The sequence below is a fragment of the Plecotus auritus genome (assembly GCF_963455305.1).
Source record: "Plecotus auritus genome assembly, chromosome: 2".
In the NCBI taxonomy this organism is placed as follows: domain Eukaryota; kingdom Metazoa; phylum Chordata; class Mammalia; order Chiroptera; family Vespertilionidae; genus Plecotus; species Plecotus auritus.
In genome coordinates, this window is record NC_137771.1 from 204772257 (window position 1) to 204794044 (window position 21788).

Sequence of the window (21788 nt, forward strand, 5' to 3'; positions counted from 1 at the left end):
AGGCCTGGTCCCTCTCAACTGCCCTCCCCTACAGGCCTGGTCCCCCCCAACTGCCCTCCTCTGCCAGCCTAGTCACCCACAACTGCCCTCCCCTGCCTGCCATCTTGTGGTGGCCATCTTGTGCCCATGTGGGGGCAGCCATCTTTGACCACATGGGGGTGGCCATCTTTTGTCTTGGAGTGACAGTCAATTTGCATATTACTCTTTTATTAGATAGGATACACACACACACACACACACACACACATAATGGAATATTACTCAGCCATAAAAAATGACGAAATCTTACCATTTACAAAAGCATGGATGGACCTAAAGGGTATTATGCTAAGTGAAAAAAAGTCAGAGAAAGACAAATGACATATGATTTCACTTATATGTGGAATCTAAAGAACAAAATGAATGAACAAACAACATAGAGACTCATAGATACAGAAAACTGAGGGTTGCCAGATAAGAGATGGGTGGAGGGCTGGGTGAAAAAGGTGAAAGATTAAGAAGTAGAGATTGGTAGTTACAAAATAGTCACAGGGATGTAAAGTACAGCATAGGGAATGTAGTCAATAATATTATAATATGACTAGAGGCCTGATGCACACAATTAGCTTCATCCGGAAGGTTGTTCGGCTCTCCAGTCTAATTAGCATATTATGCTTTTATTATTATAGATGGGTGGGTACTGGAAATATCGGGGGGATCCCTTTGTAAAGTACTGTATATGATTATCTAACCACTGTGTTATATTCCTGAAACTAATAAAAATAATTTCAACTATAATTGAAAAATAAACTAAAAAAAATACTACATATATACTTCTTGTTTACTGCTTACCTTCCAGTATCATATCAGCTTTAGGATGTCAGGGGCCGTGTTTTGTTTTCAGCTGCCTCCGGCATCTACCAAACTAAGACACAGCACCCACCTCAATAAACGTTTCTTGAATGAATGATCAGAGATGCATGTTTTCCTTCTTTTCTTACTTTTTCAGGTTTCAGTTACTTTGCTCTAGTAACTACCTCCACCTCTTTATGGTAAAATTCATTTAATTTCAGACAGAATGAAAGCTAAAGGCTTTTAAATATTCTATACTGATAAACTCATTTGAAAATTTATACTTATATATTTTTCTTTAAAAATAACTTATCTGTAATTATAACTTTTAGGAATTATAATCATTCCTCTCACAGGAAAAAATCATAATTTCAAGTATTTACTATTGGTGTCTGATATATCTTTAAGTGGCAGAAGTTCCTAATACCTATCCTGATTAAGGTAGGTGTAGGGGGAAAGATAAAAACACCATGATTCTAAAACTGACTCATTATTCTGAGGAAATCACTTTAAATTATAGAATTAACCTCAGGGTTGCCCTCCTGGAGCCTTAGAAATCTTTCTATAGAATGCCCACCTGGAATCTGGTCAGAGAGCTGGGAGTGGCCACTAGCAGAGGTCTCCAGGTTGCTAGGTGTCCAACATTGGTTACAACCTTCATTCAAACCTGGAAATAACTGACCAATCTCTGGACCAGACCACCTGGCCCAGGGAGAGATGGCTCCCAGGACCTGATCACCTGAGCATTGGCCCTGAGGTTAGGGCTACTAGGTGGGGGCTAAGCCCCACTCTGTGGCCCAGGCTTCACCTAGGGGACAGAAAGAGAAAAGCATGTGGGGAGGGATCTATGGGGGTGACCCAGGCACCATCTCATCCTCCTAGTGGTCTCCTTTATGCCACTGGCCTATAAGACAAAGAGCAGGAGGTAGATTCTAGATAGATTGCCTGGTCCAAAATCAGGGCTTAATCAAGAAGACAAAGTATATTATCTCTACATTTTTAGTCCCTGTAAATTCCTTGGAAAAGTAAAGATTTCTCTGTAATACAAGCAACCATTTCCTTAGGACAGTGGTCGGCAAACTGCGGCTCGCGAGCCACATGCGGCTCTTTGGGCCCTTAAGTGTGGCTCTTCCACAAAATACCACAGCCTGGGCGAGTCTATTTTGAAGAAGTGGCGTTAGAAGAAGTTTAAGTTTAAAAAATTTGGCTCTCAAAAGAAATTTCAATCGTACTGTTGATATTTGGCTCTGTTGACTAATGAGTTGGCGACCACTGCCTTAGGAAACAGTTCAGTGATGGGGAAATATTTTCTTAACTGGAGCCACTGGGTGGCCAGAACATGCAAGTGACAGTCACACAGAGGAAGAGGAAAGCAGTTTACTCCAAGTGACGGTGTTTTTTTTTGTTTTGTTTTGTTTTTTCTGTTTTGGTTTGTTTACATGGAGGGTTAGAGACAGTAAGTGGTTTAGAATACGTCCACAAATCCTTTGATACTCTTCCCATGAAGTGGTGGAGCCTAATTCTCTTCCCCTTAAGTGTAGGCTGAACTTAGTGACTTTCTTCTATAGAATAGACAAAAAAAGAGAAGTGACACAACGGCTACTTTGGAGACTAGGTTAATAAAAAAGACTCTCTCTCTCCCCACAGTCACTTGCACTGGGGGAAGTTAGCCACCAAGTTGCAAGAACACTCAAGCAGCCTATGGAGAGGGCCACGTGGTCAGGAACTGAGGCCTCCAGCCCCGTGAATGACCCATCTTGGAAGAAGACTCTCCAGCCCCACTTGAGCCTTTGGATGACTGCAGCCCCAATGGACAATCTCACGGAACCTCCTGAGAGACCCTGAGCCAGACCACTCAGCTAAGCAGCTCCTAGAGTCCTGACCATCAGAAACTGTGAGATAATCAATGAGTATTGTTTTAAGCTGTTAAGTTACATAGTAAGATGTTACAAAGTAATTGGTAACTAAGAAAGAAGATGTAAGGACCACGCATTTAAACGTATTGATTTAAATGAAATTTATACTTTTATTAATGTAGAAGAATCTTAAATTGCCAGAAAGGAAAAGGGCCTTTTATGTTTCCACAGATTAGGGCAGGGTCTCTAGGTGGCCACCTAACCCTCACTCTGTGACCTTGGGCAGGTCAAGCCTCAGTGCGGGCGCACTCCCCCCCACCCCACCCCTCGACAGTGCGGTTACAGGGGTTGCCTAAGATCATGAGAGCCAAGCCTTTGGCAAACGTTCCTGGCACTGAGAAGGCTGATGTCAGTGGCAGGGACTCCCTACCTCAGGCTGCCCTACTGAGATTCAAAGGCCCTGCTGACTCACAGACCATGCTCTTGCCACCGTGCAACACTGCCCCTTCCTAAGGAAGAGGGTACGAAGCTTCTGTAATTGGGAAATAAGAGAAGCTGATGATGCGACGTTCAGGAGGTTTATAAGTGACTGGACTTGCAACACTACATGAACATTCTTTTCCACATTGTTTTGGAATCTCAGACTGCTACCATCTCCACTTTACAGCATTCCCAGCTACGGTTTACAGCTTTTCAACTGCTTGCTATTTCTAGAACGTTCGTGTTAGACAGGGCACTTTGACTGGGGGCTCCACGGAAGAGCACTGAAGGGACTGCCTTGGTATATGATGCTTTCTTCACGTAGCTTTATTTGAGGATCAGTGAAATTTCCACACAACTGCAGCTTACTCCTTTATGCACACTCCTGTGCTACTTGAGGGTAATGTACATGGACTTTGTAAAGGCTCTTTTGCTGATTACTACTGAATGGGTTGTCTGACTTTAGGGTGTATCTCTAGGCTTCAGTAGACTACTACAGTTGAAGCTCTCACCACGAGAAGAGCAAGAGGGGACTGCACCTTTATTTTAAAATCAGGTTCTCAGACTGTAGCACATCGTGGGTATTGTGTATGAACAGGAAAATCAAAACCATGAGGGCGCTAGAGAGAGCCTGGAAGACTGTGTTTCGGAGGATATTCAAAACCAAGGCGTGGGGGCTGTGACCGGCTGGAGTCCTGCACATAGTAACAATACTAGAACAGTGACAAAGGGCCACGAGGACTTTAACTGGAAGGTGACAGGTCACACTCGATGCCTCTTCTGTTGTCACAGAAAAGCTTTAGTTGAAAAGATGTATTAATCCAGTCGGCACTTCACCATAGGGTCCCATGGGTTAACTTAAATCTGATCTAATCAGTAGTAAGAAGGTTCTTTTTACTGGTATAATAATCCATGAAGAAAGCAAGCCAAATTGCAGGCATTTAAAACAGTCAGCCAGAGAGGTACAGGCATGGGCAAACACACAGAATGGCCACACAAAAGTGGGAAAATTACTTTACACCCAGCTAAGCACTTCTTAGAGTGATTTTCTTCCCCTGGGATCTAGACGCCGTCAGTGTCCACGCTGCTTTGTCTGACCCTGCAGGTTATTAGGATCTGCTCGGTGCTGCTCTCACTGACGATACCCCTCGGCTTGTTTTCCCCTTTCAGACCTCACCAGCCATGCATGGCAATCATTCTTAATCCGCAAAGAAAATTCTTTACCTGAGCATGAGTTACATTCTTGATGGGCTTGCGCTGTTTTAGCCTAGTTTTATTCAACATAGGCATTTTTTTAAAATTATTTTTTACCCTCCCCTGAGGATATGTTTATTGATTTTAGAGAGAGAGGAAGTGGGAGAGAATGAGAGAGAGACACATTGATCAGTTGCCTCTCGTATGCACCCAAACTGGGGATTGAACCTGAAATCTAGGTGTGTGACCTGACTGGGAATTGAACCCACAACCTTTTGGTGTAGAGGATGACACTCCAACCAAGTGAGCTATCCATAGCCATTAGCTCACATATATCCATTGAAAACTTAAGATAGAGCAAGCATGTTAATAGGTGCAAGGAATAGGAATGAAATAAGACATATCCCCACTCTCAAGGTGTAGACAGACACATAAACAGGCAATTATACGATGCATTACAGATGTATACTATTTATATATAACACTAGAGGCCTGGTGCACGAATTCGTGCACAGTGGGGTCCCTCAGCCTGGCCAGCGATCGGGCTGATCAGGGCCATCTCGCTGCGGGGAGGGACCACGGGAGGTCAGCTGGCTGCAGGAGGTTGGCTGTGGGAGTGTACTGACCACCAGGGGGCAGCTCCTGCATTGAGTGTCTGCCTCTTGGTAGTCAGTGCGCGTCATAGCGACCAGTTGACCAGTCGTTCCGTTGACCGGTCGTTCAGTCGACCAGTTGTAACAGTTGCTTACGCTTTGGTTAGAGCACTAACCAAGTCTGGAGGGGAGAGGGGTCAGGAAAGATTTCTGGAGCAGGTGACGGCTGAGCTGAGCTTCAGTGATGAGGATGATTAACTGGGCAGGTAAAGGACTAGAGTGGGCAGGGTGGAGAAAACATTTCAGGCAAAGAACACAGCAACATCAAAGGCATGGAAACTAGAATTAGTGTGAACTAGGCAGTTCAGCAGATTGGTTTTGCTAGAGCATAGGGAATAGCAAGAAATGAGACAAGTCTTAAGTGGGACCGAGATGTGGGAGTCCTCTAATGCCAAATTTAGGAGTTTAGGTTTTACCCTGAGAAAGTCATTAAAGGGTTTAAGAAGGAGACCCACCTGAACAGGTAGGTCAACTGGGAGAGAAACTTAAAGGGTGCAGGACTGGAGGCAGAAGGGCCAGGTGAGAAAAGCTATGGCGGTTGGGGTGAGAATGAAAAGATTTGTAGAACTGGGGTGGTAGCTGCAATAAGGAAGAGGACTGATTTGAGACACAGTTGAAAGGTAAAATTAGCAAGACTTGGTGACTGATTGGTTCCAGGAAATGAAGAGCAAGGAGGAGTCACATGAATGTTGGTGGAAGCCACTGCTGTTATCTGAGGTAAAGATACTGGCATAGACTTCAGTTAGAGGAGAAGATGATGATGAGTTAGTTTTGAATATGCTGCACTTGAGTTGGTTTATATAATTTATTTCTATAATTAATTTATTTATTCTCCCACTGTCATCAAAAAAGTAAAGAAATATATAAGTTCAATTTAACTCTGGTCTAAAATAAAGGTAGCAAATGCTGTGTTAATAGACAATATCACTAATCTATTAAAGCATGCTTGCTACAGCCCAGACCTAGCTTCTGCATCCTTCTTAACACACAGCTCTGTCCACACAAGGCAGCCAGCATGTATTTCCGCACAACACGGTGGCAGCACCAGTCCAATGGAGAGGGCAGGCATGTTTCCCCCTAATCTAAAGGCTTGAGAGAGTTTCCTTCATTATAAGACACATGTCATGATTGGGAGGTATCCTTGAAGTGAATTATACCTTACCAAATTTAAGTAAGCAAGACCACATTGACCTTGAGGACCAGAGTCATTGGGAAGTCAACATATTTCTGAGAGATTTTCAACTTAGTTCAAGGTCAAGACAGGGCGGGCCACAGTGATCAATAGAAGCCAGTTCGTCATTTATTAACTGCCTACTAGGTGATATGATTTCAGCAGGACACAAGCCTAGTAGATGCTCCCTGGAAGGTGTCAGCAGTGAGGAAAGGTCTTCCTGATGAGGTAAGGTAAGACGATTTTGATTACATCCCTCTCTCTGAGGTCAAAGCACAGCAGCGTATTAAAGACTGAGAAATCCTATAGTAAAGTCATCCATTTAACTGAGTTTGGCCCCATATTATCCAGAGTTATTTTGGCGATGGAATCCTCCTACTACATGACATCAATAAAATTAGGAATATTTTAGCCCTCAAAATATATTCTCTTTCTAAATGAGGACTAGAATCACACAGGCAGCAGGGAGAGGGAGATCTTAAATCCAGATCTTCCCTTTCCAGCTTCGGGACCAATTCACAGGATCACTGATGGACATGTCAGTGTGTGTCAAAGGTCAGGGCTGACATATCTGACACATTCATGTCACAGGGCATGTCAGGCTCATCCCCAATATTCTTTTCTTTTTTTTTTTTTAAATATATTTTATTGATTTTTTACAGAGAGGAAGGGAGAGGGATAGAGAGTTAGAAACATCGATGAGAGAGAAACATCGATCAGCTGCCTCCTGCACACCTCCTACTGGGGATGTGCCCGCAACCAAGGTACGTGCCCTTGACCGGAATCGAACCTGGGACCCTTCAGTCCGCAGGCTGACGCTCTATCCACTGAGCCAAACCGGTTTTGGCCAGCCCCAATATTCTTGCTGGGCAACAACTACAGCATGTGGGTCAGCCAGGGCTCTGTGGGGTGTTCTTTCAGGCTGATATCTCATCTAGTCTTTCCGAGTACACTGCTATCAGGCCCTTATTTCTAGGCGTTTAAAAACAACTCTACTTTGTTTATTCTATGCTACACCCTTGAGAGGAATTCTGGCCCCTAGGCCTTTGTTCATGCTGTTTCTGCTGCCTGGAAACCTTAGAGATCATTTGGTGCAGACAGGTCCCTCAGGCAGTGGTTACCAGCAGGAACTCACTGACAAGTGCTCTGGGGATCCCTTTGAGGGCAGAGGGAGAAGCTGAATTCTGAAGTTGCTACAGCAAAGGCCTCACAGATGATGGAAGGGAGCTCTGAAGCTGGGCTGGTCTTTCAGAGCTGACCTCAGCTGGGAGGAAGGCACCAGGCCAGACATTGGATATAGGCTGCGCCTAGAAGGGGGCATGACCTAGGGCCATCCCTAGAGTGGGTCTCAGATGAGAATTGCCAGCTGCCAACACTCCCAGGATCTGGGGGGAATGAGTACTTTACTTCTGAAGAGGGGATGGGTGGTGTCACAGGAGTGGGCTGTCCGACAGTGAGTGTCCTCCCTCCAAGTAGTTCAGGTCACGCTTCCTACTCCATCACTCAGTCCATTCCCTTGTCTGCATCCTGCAGATGCCAACAGAACTTAGCGTCTGTGCAGTGGCTTTATTATACTAACTTCACTTTTAGCATGGTTCATGGGTTTTATCTCCTTACCTTGATTGCAAAGCCCCCCAAAAGTTTTATATTTCTCTTGTACCCACAGGTTATAGGAAAGTGACCAATAATATATGTAGTGAAAAAAAGGGATTTAGAGCCTGAAATCCTAATTTTAAATCCTAGAATTACCACATATAAATGGATAAAGTTATATACATCACTTAATTTCTATAAATCTTAATTTCATCGTTTATAATGTGGGAAAACACAAATCCTTCTTTTATCCAAGCTACAGTGTTGCTGTAAGAACATTAAGATGGTGAACTGAAAATGCTTTGTAAACTAAAACCAATGTTTTTCAATGTTGAGTACCAGACACCTCATACAAGGGGAAAAATATTGGGCTGATAAATGTAAAACTCGGTATACGTTCTTTATGCTGATAATATTTATAAAACATAAACAGTTTTACAAATAAACAAATATGATATACAATCAACTTCAATGAACAAAACCTGGGTTATTGTAATAGATGATGTTGGTTTGTAAGATGATGTTGGGTTTTTTTGGCTTTTATACATATGGTACCGACTGTAGAGCAAAGGTTCATTTGGTTTGGATATGCCTATATTCTGTGTGCTATGCAATAATTCTGATTTTTCAACACTTGCCTCCATTTTCTCCATATGAAATTGATCATTTATACAATTCACCATGACATCATTTGAACTTCACATAAAAATATCATTTATGTATCTTAAATATACTTCTTTCCTTTAACTTTCCATTTTTATGTGCCAATTAGAATATATATCACAATGTTAATTTAGTAGAAAGTCCATAAAACAGTAACCTCAAAAATTAAGGAACAAAAGAAGTATAAGACTTATACAATAAAAACTGTAAAATATTGCTGAGAGAATTAAATAAGACCTGCATAAGTGGAGAGACATTCTATATCCATGGATTGGAAGACTCAGTATTATGAAGATGGCAATTCTCCTCAAATTGATCTGCAGATGCAACACAATTCCTATCAAAATTCTATTGGCAGAAATTGACAAGCTGACCCTAAACTTTATAAGAAAATGCAAAGGACACAGAACAGCCAAAACAACCTGGAAAAAGAACAAAGTTGAAGGACTAAGACTTCCCAAAGCGTGCTATAGAGATATATTCATCAAGAGAGTACGGCACTGGCATATGGATAGACATGTAGATAAATGGAATAGAATTGAGAATCCAGAAATAAACCCTTACATTTATAGTCCATTGATTTTTTTTGACATAGGTGCCAAGGTAATTCGATGGGGGAAAGGACAGTCTTTTCTACAAGGGTGCTGGGACAACTGGGTATCTGTAAAAAGATGAATTTATTTACTAACTCATATCATATAAAAATGGACTCAAAATTGATCACAAACTCATGTCAGGGTTAAAACTGTAAAAATTCTAAAAGAAAATATAGAACTTTTGTGGCCTTAGGTTAGACAGAATTATTGAACACAATATCAAAAGCATGATCCACAAGAGGAAAAAAATTTATTTTATTTATTTATTTATTTATTTTTTAAATATATTTTATTGATTTTTTACAGAGAGGAAGGGAGAGGGATAGAGAGTTAGAAACATCGTTGAGAGAGAAACATCCATCAGCTGCCTCCTGCACACCCCCTACTGGGGATGTGCCCACAACCAAGGTACATGCCCTGAACCGGAATCGAACCTGGGACCCTTCAGTCCGCAGGCCGACGCTCTATCCACTGAGCCAAACCGGTTTCAGCAAGAGAAAAAAAATTTAAAAAACAGACTTCACAAAAATTAAACCTTTTATACTTTACAAATCACCAATAATAAAATGAAAAGATAAACCGCAGTCTGGAAGCAAATATTATTTCTGATAATGGGTTTATATCCAGAATATATAAAGATCTCTTATAAGACAAATCAATTTTTAAATGGGCTAAATAGCCCTAGCCGGTTTGGCTCAGTGGATAGAGCGCCCCCCTGAAGCCTGAAGGGTCCAGGGTTCGATTCCTGTCAAGGGCACAAGCCCGGGGTTGCCGACTCCATCCCCAGTAGGGGGCATGCAGGAGGCAGCCAATCAATGATTCTCTCTCATCATTAATGTTTCTATCTCTCTCCCCCTCTTCCTTCCTCTCTGAAATCAATAAAAATATATATTAAAAAAAGAAAAATGTTTTAAAAATAATAAAAAAATAAAATGGGCTAATAAGCCCATGAAAAGATGTTCAGCATCATTAATCATTAAGGAAATGCACATTAAAAGAACAATTAGATATTATTATTTCTACTAGAATGGGTATAATAAAAAAGACAAAATAATGATTGGTGAGAATATGGAAAAACTGTTACCCTCATGCATTGCTGATGGGAACGTAAGATGGTACAGCCACTTGAAAAACAGCATGGCAGTTTCCTAAAAAAAGAAAAATTAAACCTAAATTTACCATATGATCCTGCAATTCCACTCCAAAGTATCTACCCATGAGAAATGAAAACACAGGTCTCACAAAGATGTGTATGTGTTCATAGCAACCTTATTTATAATATCTAAAAGAGTGGAAATACTCCACATGTCCATCCACTGGTGAACAGATAAACAAAACACGGATACCCATAAAATGGATTATTATTCAGCAATAAGAATCCATGCTACAACCTGAATGAACCTAACAATAAGCCAAGTAAAGAAGCCAGGTGCAAAAGATTAAATATTGTATGATCCCACTTATATGAAATGCCCAGAAAAGGCAAATTTATAGGGGCAGAAAGTAAATCATAGTTGCCTAGGGTTGGGGAGTGGAGCTGGGAATTGACTGTCAATGGGCAGGTGGGATCTTTTGAGGGTGATGAAAATTTCCTAAATTTGCACTGTGGTGATGCTTGCACAACTCTGAAAATTTACTAAAAAATCGTTGAATTGTCCACTTAAAACAGGTGAATTTTAAGAAAAGGTAAATTATATCTCAGTAAAGCTATTTTAACAATTAGGGAGCTTATTGTTCCCATATAATGAGCCGTCTATAGATAGCCAAGTCCAGGGCTGTTATGATGCTTTTTGTAGTTATTAGGGAACCAGACTCTTTCCATCTTCAGTCAAGTGTTTTTGCCTCAAGGCTAGAAAAGGAAGAACAGAGAGTGCAAAAGGCATTAGCCTACTAAGTCGGCTGCCTTTAAGGATCTTTTTGGGAAGCCCCACCTAATAACTCTCTTATAAATCATTGGCTACAACAGTGTCACATGACCACTCTTAACTTCAAGGGAGTCTGGGAAATGGAGGAATACTACTACCTGCAGTCAAATAGCTGTCCTGTTAATAAGGAAGAAAGGAAGAGTGGATGAGTAGAGCAGCTAGCAATCTCTGCAGTGGAGAAATACTTATTGGTGTCAGTGTGAACACAAATAGAACCAGCAGAGGAGTACTCAGTTATCAAGTGATAATCCAGATGATCCAGAGTACACTTATTTTTCATGGTTTCTTATCGAAATGAAAACGTAAGGGTTCCAGAGAGACTGTCTACTACTCTGTTAAGAAATACTAAACTGAACAAATGTTCCTTCTTCGTATTTTTATTTCTAAGACAAAAACTTGAGAGCTGAGCCAGTCAGCATAGTAGAAAGGGTCCTTGAGTTTGGAAATGTCTGGATTCAAAACCTGGCCACACCCTTTGGAAACTATTCCTTGGACAAACTCCTTAACTTACCTAAGACTCAATTTTCTCACTTGTACAAGGAGAATAACACTTGCTTCAAAAGCTTATTTGGGAGAACTTAGTACGACAGCAGGTGTGAAGCACTAAACCTCACCTGAGCTTCCCTCCCTCATTAGCCACACTGCAAAGTGGCCCGAGGTGCCTCAGACACCCAACGAAGAAGGAGAAATCCTATTATTTTTTTCTTGCCAAAATTAAGCAGCTGGTTTCCCCCACTGCTCAAGTTGAAACTTTTCTCAGGAGAATTCCTAATTAGATATCATCCATTCAACACACACACACACACAACAATTACAAAGTGGGGAGAGGTGAGAGGGGAGGAGCAAACAAAGCAAAACAAGAGAAATCACAATGAAGATTCACGTTAACCTCTGGAGAACAAACCTCCCAAATACTTTTATCTTTGTACCCAATGTTGTAGCCTTCCTAATAGTTCATTCTTCTTTTACAGAATCAGAGAGGACTCAGAAAAACACACCAACAGAATGTATGTACTCGGCACATTTTTAAAAGGTGGGGGTTGAGGCAAGTACTTGTGAAAGCAGGTGCACAGGTGGGCCTGTTGGCACGAACCCCAGGTCAGCCATTACCTGCCCATCATTCATAAATCAGTTCGATGAAGCCACCTGGGCCTCTCCCAGCACTTTCTTCCTGAAGCAGGAACACAGCTTAAAATAGGAGACTGGCAGATTGGGATTGGTTGGCAACTTCAGTAGCTTCTAAAATCTTGGTTAAACACTGACGGAATAAAACCTGTATTTCTATAAGAACACTATGGATCTCAAATGAAAAGAATGAATCCAAAGCAGAATTGGGTAATGTGTCAACTGAAATCTAGAAGAACTATTCCGTGTCTCTCTTCATTATCTGCAAAATACCAAAATTGTATTAATGATGACAGTAAACAGCATTTTACAATACATAGACAACTTAAAGAAAATAAACAGCATTTCCTTTACTTAAGAGACAAGGGCAGGCTGGGAAAACTGATGCAATGCTTTAGGGTACAATGATACAGTTGGGTCTTCCAGTCACTCTGTATCAGGGATTTAATTCTGTCACATCCCATGACCTATCTGACCAATATGGTATGATATCCATCTGCCCATTTTTCTTCTCCCCGAGAAAAGGGAAGAGAAAATAGAGAGTGACCCCATTCCTGGAGGAGAACCTCCATATCTTGTCCTGAGGGCCCTTTTGGGGCGGGAGGGAGCGGCTCTCCTGGCTCATTCTCTGGTGAGCAGCAGCTCAGCCTGCCAAAACAACAGCTGTGGGGATTTCTGCAGCTGGTGCTGCCACCGCTTTCCAGAACTCTCCCCCAGACAGATTGAGAAACCCTGTCTGTCCTTCGATGCCCTCCACAGCGAATAGCAGTCCATTTCTGCTATGGGTTTGTGCAAAATCTCTCATCCTGCGAGCTCTCACGTTTACACTTGAGTTAGAAGTCAATTAAAAGCAAAATATCACAGATACCTTATTCTCTGTTTTCTTGAGAGTCATCCTATATGATGGTTACCATGCTCCTGCCTTTCCTCTCCACCCCAAAGTATGGAACACAGGGAAAGTCCTGTTGCCCCAAATGCGCAGGCCAATAAGGGTCCCCTGGTACACAGCTTCACCCACTACTCACAGCAGAGCTCAGCGAAGCAGTGCAGCTGACTTGGTTATAACAAAACGCCCTGTCCAACCAGTGCTGCTCTGCTGTCCCAGCACCTGGTGGCTATTTTGCATCACAAAACCAATATTTGGGGTTGGTGGAGTCATCCTATATAATAAAAGGCTAATATGCAAATTGTCTCCTCAACCTGGAGTTCGACCAGGGGGCAGGGCTGGCCTGGCCCCCGATTGCCCCCCCCACTCCAATCGGGGGCAGGCCAGCTGGCCGACCACCCGCGGCCCCTCCCCCTGGCCAGTCCAGCTGATTGGCCCTGATTGAGGCAGGCCGGACGGACCCCACCTATGCACAAATTCGTGCACCGGACTCTAGTTTCATATATATAGGGTGTTCGCCAAAATGTATACACACTTTAACAGCTGATATCTCAATTTTTAAAATAAAATGTATTTTAATAAACACTGCCTTTATAATTATTCAAAGTGTGTGTATACATTTTTAGGACACCATATATGTGCACATTTTCCAAACAAATAGTTTTGTTTGTTTGTTTTCTTACTGTGAGTACAACCAGGCTGATATATTTGATATGAATAAGGGAAAGTAGTGGCTAGGGAAGGAGACAGGAAAGCTGAGCAACATATGGGCTCATACAAGTATCCACTAAGCATCATACAAGTATCCACTAAGCATCCAGGAGCTCGGGTGCTGGGGCTGGGGCTTTGCACACAGGCCAGGCCCTCAGAGCACACCCTGTGTCCAGGGAGGAAGACACACGTTGGATGACTATTTGCAGGTGTGCCAAGGGTTACAGAGATGGCTCTGAGGGCACTGCCCTGCAAGGTCAGGGAAGGCCTGTACTGGGTCTCTAAGGGTCTTGGGAAGGTTTCTAATTAAATTGTGTATTCATTAAAGCACTTTTTTTTTAAATTTTTAAATCCTCACCCAAGGATTTTTCCTCCTTGGTTTTTCAGAGATAGTGGAGGGGGGGAAGGGGAAGAGAGGAAGGGAGGGAGGGAGGGAGAGAAACGTCAATGTGAGAGAGACATATCAACTGGTTGCTTCCTGCAAGAGCCCCATCTGGGGCTTGGGATGGAACCTGCAACCCAGGCACATGACCTTACCAGGAATTGAACCCTTCAGTGGGCAGGCCTACACTCCAACCACTGAGCACACTGGCCAGGGCCATTAAAGCACTTCTTGAAGTTTCATTTTGCTCAGACTTCCCTTGTGTGTGAGGGGGTGACACAGCTCTTGTGATTTTCATTTCAATGGTTAACCCAAATCTCTGGATTCTCCGTCCAATTCTGTACTCCAAACACTAGGGGTCAGCAGCCTTCCAAAAGTCGTGAGCCCAGACAAGAACCCTAGTTCTGGGGTGCTGCTAAGAGCAGGGTGGGGCTGACTCTCACAATAGGAAGAGTGTGACAGACACTGTGGATACTTTCCCAAACTCCTCCCATTCCTTTAGTACAACCTTAACTTTTATTTGGGTACCCTCAGCTAAGAGGGTACCCAAAGAAAGTGCAGGTGCTTGGGGATGTTGATCTGGGCATGGGATTTGTGGCTCAGTCTAAGTTAATTTGCATTCTCCCACTCCCTGCCTCCATGTATTGATTCAGGTATAAACACATGATCCTATTTGGACCAATAGAGATTGAGGAGAAATTTGCTGAGGATGACTGGGAAAGTAATTTCCTTGCTTTTCTTGGAGAGCTTTTCTTATGACAATGTCTACCGCTCTCTCTCTTTCTCCCTCTTTCCTTACCCCCTCCCCCATGAGGATGAAAAACCCCAAAGCCCTAGAGGTAGAGACAGTCATCTGGCAACTACCAGGTGTGGAGGGACAACTACAAGATGAAGGTGACTGCAAACACAAAACAAACAAGCAAGCAAACAAACAAACAAACAGAAAACACCAGCAGAGTGGTGAAAGCAGACCTATGAAAAGCAACAAACTAGGGAGAGCACAGGGCTTCAGTTCTTTGCAACTGACCTCCCTTGCCTGCTCAGCCCTAAGCAGTCTACATCCTCACAGCACTAACACCTTGGCATTTCCTACAGTTCATTGTATGGTTTTACTAATAGTTCATTAGTTCAGTAAAGAACCAATGAGAGGGTCAAGGGAGCCCTCATACAACTCCAGGTCTATTCTCCTAAGGCTAGTATATAAAAAGAAACACTGATGGGATCCTTATACCTTCTCATAGTTTTTACAGATGAGAGGCTATGATGATAAAGGGTATGGATTTCAACCCGGCCGGTGTGGCTCAGAGGTTAAGCATCAACCTATGAACCAGGAGGTCAGGCCACATGTGGGCTCGATCCCCAGTGTGGGGCATGCAGGAGGCAGCTAATCAGTGATTCTTTCTCATCATTGATGTTTCTATCTCTCTTTCCCTCTCTGAAATCAATAAAAAGATATTTTTATGAAAAGGGTATGAATTTCAGACTCCATCAGACCCAAGTTCAAATCTTAGCCACTCCTTTACTAGTTATATGATTTTTGTCTGAGCTTCTATGTAAAATGAGGATTAATAAAGCCTACCTTTCACAGTTGCTCTCAAGTTTAAGTGTAATAACATATGTAATGAGTTTGGCATTCAAAAAATAGCTGTTAGGATTATTATTTCAGTATCCTTGGGAGAAAAGAGCACTATGACAGAAAAGCAGCCAGTTCCCTAAACATTCTTCCCAATGAATATAGTATCTGCTTCCCTCCCATGACAAGATGCCCTGGGTGTGAGCGTGCTGGCGAGAGCAGGTCACAAGAACTTGAAAATCCATGTCCCCTTGTCAGGTTGCTTAGACTTTCAATGGAAGTTGCAAGTTTCTGCACGTAATTGCAGGTCTGGAGCTAGTGATTCATTAAGGATGTAATTTTCCAGGTAGGTCCTAGTGTGCAAAGGAGCTACTAAAAAAAAAGGTTATTGCCATATCTGCACATACATATATATGTATATATATTATATATGTATGCACATACATATATATGTATATATTATATATATTATATACATATGTGTGTGCATATATATATATATATATATATATTACAAATGACACTTTTTTAAAAATAAAAGGACTTAGTTGCTAACATTTAACATAAAAATCCCACACCCTGCATTTCAGCACAGCCACACTCTGTTGGCCACGCCCAGTGCCTTCTAGGTCCCCTTGGTTTAAGTCTACAATCTCTCCCCACTGGCAGGGGCTTCCCTTTTTTAGAGGTCTGCTGACCTGTTCTAAGGCATACAGATTTGAACATATGAATCTGAGGTGTCTGAGTTTGCGCACACACACCTCTGCCCTGTGTAAAAGGCCTGCAACCTCAGACGATGCGCCTATCGAAACAAAAGAAAGATCTGGCGAGGGTCAATTCTCCTTCTGTCACTGGGGCACCAGTCATGGAAAATCACACCTGGAGCATCATAGCCGCACAGCCACAATGGAGCAGTCACCATGGAGGTTGGTGATCCTCAGGACAGTGGTCTCAGCAAAATTCACCTTCTAGCTCCAGATGCCATCTGTGTAGCATAAAGCTGAAAACAATATTCTGTCCCTCTCCACGTTTGAGTTTGTGACCCTGGCTTTGAGTAGCTTTGAATCATCCCTTTTTTGTCCCTGTCAGTGGGGGAGGGGACAGCTGCAAGAAGGGCTCCTGAGACTCAGGCACGCTTTTATCAGTACTGTGGTCAGAGATATGCACTGACCCTATGCAGTGGGCAGGTTGGCCCTGAGCCAAGTTTGCTCCACTGGGCTTGACTTCTCCTTCTAGAAGTAGAATCTGGGAGGTTAGCATCAATGTGGTCATAAAATCAGAGTATTGCATGTGTTTCACTCTATTCATTTGTGTCACATGTTGAGTGTAGCTCCATGAGGTAGAGACTTTGTTCACGACTGTACCCTTGGCAGCTGGAACTGTGCATAACACACAACTGATATTCAATTAACGTGCATGGAGTAAATGAATGGATGGTAACACCGCTTTTTCTTCCGCAAAGCCTCCTCTTCCCATGACCAGGTCTCCATCATCTCTCAACTGGGAAACTTCAACTGCCTCCCAACTAAATTGAACCCCAGGCCTCAGTATATCGCCTCTCCACTCAACCACATCTCCACTTACAATCCTGCAAAAGGCTTCTCATTATTCTTAGGATAAAATCCAAATTTTTTCATGAGGCTCCAACCAATCCCTCCTGCCCTGGCCAGCCTCACTGAACGCCTCTATGTGCCCCACACTATTCTGCCCACCCCTCTCCTTCCCATCGCCCACCAGACTGGGTAGCAAACTCCTAACTCATCCATGAGGTCTCAGCCTAGGTCTTGCCTGTGTTCTCATCACTGCCCTTTATTCCTCACTGTGCTTGCTGTGCCCCTGTGACAACCTGCCACGCTGTGTCCCCTGGCCAGTCAACACTGGTAGGCTTGTCCGTCTTGTCACCTTGGTCACCTCTGTCCCTGGCACCCGACTCAGGAGGGCCTGGCAGAGTTGGCAGTGAGGACTCTTTTACTGGATAAACTGGTTTTATTTTGTGCCAGGTTCAGGGCCAGGCTCTTTGTAATCTTCCATTTCATGACCTCATAGCTGAGAAAGCTGAGGTCCAGGGAGGTGAAGTCATTGACCCAGGGTTAGGATTCGATTCGAGTCAGTGCGTCCCAGAGCCTGCTCTCTTTCCACCGGGCCATGTGGGGCCAGAGCCTTCCTCTTCCGCAAGAGCAACCCAGGCTGCATACCTATGTCTGGGCGCCCTTGATGGTGTTTGCCTATTACCTCAGGAAGAAAGAATGCCTGAGGAGATGGAATTCTTGGTGGTTACTCAAGCCTGCTCACACAAGTAAGAATACAGCCTCTTGAACACCAGAGGAAAGGAATGTAGATCAAACAAATTGCCTGGGCCAGCGTCTCCCTCTATTACCCAACTTTTCTCATTGCATGTGTGAGGCCACAAGTGGAAGATAACTAAGTGGAAATTCCAGGAGCTGTGTAACTATCATTAAAAACAAAAGCTCAAGAAATCAAGGGAAGGCTTTTAAAATCACTTTCTGTTTTAGCTCACGATCACTCTAATTGGAAAGTTCAGATTCATTACTTTGAGAGCCACACAGGTATGGAAAACTGCAGTAGGCCTCTGGGAAAATGAGCCTTGTTCGGTTGTTAGAAATGGAGAAAAGGATGATGCTGAGGATAAAGAAAAGTAACATTAATTATGAGTCAGGTACACACATTGCCATTTAATCCTCTAACAACCCTGTAAAGTAGGCGCTATTAACACCCCCATTTACAGATGTAGAAGTTGAGGCACAGATAGGTCAAGTACTTTGCTCAAGGTCACCTAGCTAAAAGGGATAAAAAGTATTAGAACCCAGCCCAGTTGGTTCCAAAACCTGCTCTATCCACTATCCACTATCCAATACCAACTTTCTAGTTTGTGTAATACTACTGTACATGATGCTTTCTAATAGTTAGATTTATGTTTTTTAGAAAAATGTAGTACTGAGTTAGTCAAACATTTCAATATTAATTAGTACCTTACAAATGTGTTGCCTGCAATAAGAAGCTTTATAACACACACACACACATATAAAATATATATATTTATATATTAGAGGCCCGGTGCACGAAATTTGTTCACGGGGGGTGGGGGGTGGTGGGGGGTGGTGGTGTGTCCCTCAGGCCAGCCTGCACCCTCTCCAATCTGGGACCCCTTGAGGGATGTCCGACTGCCCGTTTAGGCCCAATCCCGGAAGGATCGGGCCTAAATGGGCAGTCAGATATCCTTCTCACAATCCAGGACTGCTGGCTCCCAACTGCTCACCTGCCTGCCTTCCTGATTGCCTCTAACCGCTTCTGCCTGCCAGCCTGATCACCCCCTAACCACTCCCCTGCCAACCTGACCAACGCCCAACTATTCCCCTGCCAGCCTGTTTGCCCCTAGCTGCCCTCCCCTGCAGGCCTAGTCACCCCCAAATGCCCTCTTCTGCAGGCCTGGTCACCCCTAACTGCCCTCCCCTGCAGGCCTGGTCCCCCACAACTGCTCTCCCCTGCAGGCCTGGGTCCCCCCCAATTGCCCTTCTCTGCAGGCCCAGTCGCCCCCAACTTCCCTCCTCTGCTGGCCTGGTCACCCCTAACTGCCTTCCCCTGCAGGCTTGATCGCCCCAACTTCCCTCCCTTGCAGGCCTGGTTCCTCCCAACTGCCCTCCCCTGCTGGCCTGATCACCCACAACTGCCCTCCCTTGCAGGCCTGGTCCCTCCCAACTGCCTTTCCCTGCTGGCCATCTTGTGGTGGCCATCTTGTATCCACATGGGGGCAGCCATCTTGTGTGTTGGAGTGATGGTCAATTTGCATACAACTCTTTTATTAGATAGGATAGAGGCCTGGTGCATGGGTGGGGGCTGGCTGGTTTGCCCTGAAGGGTGTCCCAGATCAGGGTGGGGGTTCCCTTGGGGCGTGGGGCAGCCTGGGCAAGGGGCCTGTGGTGGTTTGCAGGCCGACCACGCCCCCCCAGCGACCCAAGTGGAGGCCCTGGTATCTGGGATTTATTTATCTTCTATAATTGAAACTTTGTAGCCTTAAGCGGAGGCCAAGGCAGGCCAGGGTTGCAGAAATTTGGCTTCCTCCATCACCGGGGACAACTCAAGCCTCCTGCTCTCTCCAACTCCATGGCTGCTGCCATTTTTGTTGGGATTTATTTATCTTCTATAATTGAAACTTTGTAGCGTTGAGTGGAGGCTTGGGCCTGCCAGGGTGTGTGGAAAGCTTGGCTTCCTCCATTGCTGGGGAAATCCAAGCCTCCTGCTCGCTCCATGGCTGCAGCCATCTTGGTTGGGTTAATTTGCATACTCGTTCCTGATTGGCTGGTGGGCATGGCTTGTGGGTGTAGTGGAGCGATGGTTAATTTGCATATTTCTCTTTTATTAGATAGGATATATATATATATATATATATATATATATATATATATATATACCTTTTAAGATAATAATGGAAGAGGAAAAAAACAGAAAATCCTTAGAAAACAGTAGTGCAAGACTTCCACATTTTAACCTAAGAGAAATGTAAGGACAGCTAATAAAATCAAGTTTTGCAATGGCCTGCTGAATACCTCATCAGCTTACCATCAGTGGTATCAATACAATCCTGCAGAAAAGAGTGGTACCATTGCCTCCCACCAATTTGAAGACTGAAAAAAGTAGCCCTCCATGTCAATAATTTTGAAGGGTTTGAGGTTGAACAAGTAGTTATGGACCACCTGAACAGGGGAAGCCAAAGACCAAACACAACAGGAAAACCAGTTAGTCACAGAAAAATGGGTAAGTCAGTAGTTGCTCATTTAAGTCCTTGTTCTAACTCTACGACATCATCTACAAGAAAAACACTGTGGCCCAAATGGCATGCTTCAGTGATTGAGCGTTGACCTATGAACCAGGAGGTCACAGTTCGATTCCCACTCAGGGCATATGCCTGAGTTGCCTGCTTGATCCTCAGTGTGCGGTGTGCAGGAGGCAGCTCATCAATGATGTTTCTCTCATCATTGATGTTTCTATCTCTCTCTGCCTCCCCCTTCCTCTCTAAAATCAATAAAAATGTATTTAAAGAAAAATAAAAATTTAAAAATAGCACAAAGACATAGATTATTACTAATCACATAGAAGTTAAGAAATTGATATAAAACTTGCCAAAAAATCTAAACCCACTGGTATTTTTTCTTTTGAAAATGAAAATTTGCATTTTTGAAGGGATCCATTAATGTCTCTAGATGCAGCACATATTGCAAATTTGTGGAACAATAAACAGAAAGACTTAAAAAAATTAATAATGTCTAAAAAGGCCTACTCAAACTATAAATTATTATCATGTTATCATTCATTGTTGGAACACTTACTATGTCCCAGATGATGTCAAATGCTTTATCACATATAACCCTTAACAATCCTGTGACACTAATGTTTACCCTCACATCAGATGAAGAAACTGACTGAGGGGTTAAGAAACTTCAGTGGTGGAGGTGGGAATCAAAGCCAACTCTGTCCTAGGCCCAAAGCTGAGACATTTGACAGGGTTGTTGATTTGAGCTGAATCTGATACAAGGGAGGCATTATCATTACTAATTCTATCATCCCTAGAAGTGAACAAACAAAGGAATTGTTGCAAAAAGAGATGCCCATAGAATTCTAATCTTTAGGAGAAAATGAGTCATTTTTTTCTGGGCACAAGACAGACACACACAGATAAGAATGGTTATTATAAGGATGTGCTTTTACACCCAAATGTGAACATGACTTCAAATGAAATCTTGAAAGTGAAATGAGAATCTGCCACACCATTCTAGTCTCTGGGACACTTAAATGTGATATTAAAAATACACTGAGATTTTTGTTTCCTTCATTAACATAAAAGTATTTCTTAATAACGACGGGCAAACAACCTGCTGGATAATCTAAATAGATTAGAAGATTATCTCCCTTATTCCTTACAGGTAAGATTTCCTTATCACTAAGTTTATTATAGACTAAATGCACAAAATTCATAGTAAAGACCAACACAGGAAGGGAGAGAAGTAAAGAAAGCCACAGGCCTCTGCTCTATGATGCTGAGGCTGACACTCTGCAAATTGTATATCCCAGGCTCCTTTGCCACCTGGCTCCATTAGATCCTGCCCATGGGTGGCACCAGGGGGAGGTAGCCA

General features: G+C 43.2%; 1 protein-coding gene across 4 annotated transcripts in view; it reads right to left on the reverse strand.

Moving 5' to 3' along the window:
• LOC308242906 (IQCJ-SCHIP1 readthrough transcript protein) overlaps nt 1-21788 on the reverse strand; it is a 687650-nt gene that overhangs the window by 76647 nt on the left and 589215 nt on the right. The window contains exon 2 of one of the 4 annotated variants that reach the window (XM_080657699.1): nt 10122-10185. The exons of the other annotated variants lie outside the window; for them this stretch is intronic. Within the exon in view, the coding sequence (XP_080513825.1) occupies nt 10122-10185 (64 nt within the window). The remainder of the gene's footprint in view (nt 1-10121; nt 10186-21788) is intronic. 4 annotated transcript variants of the gene reach the window in all.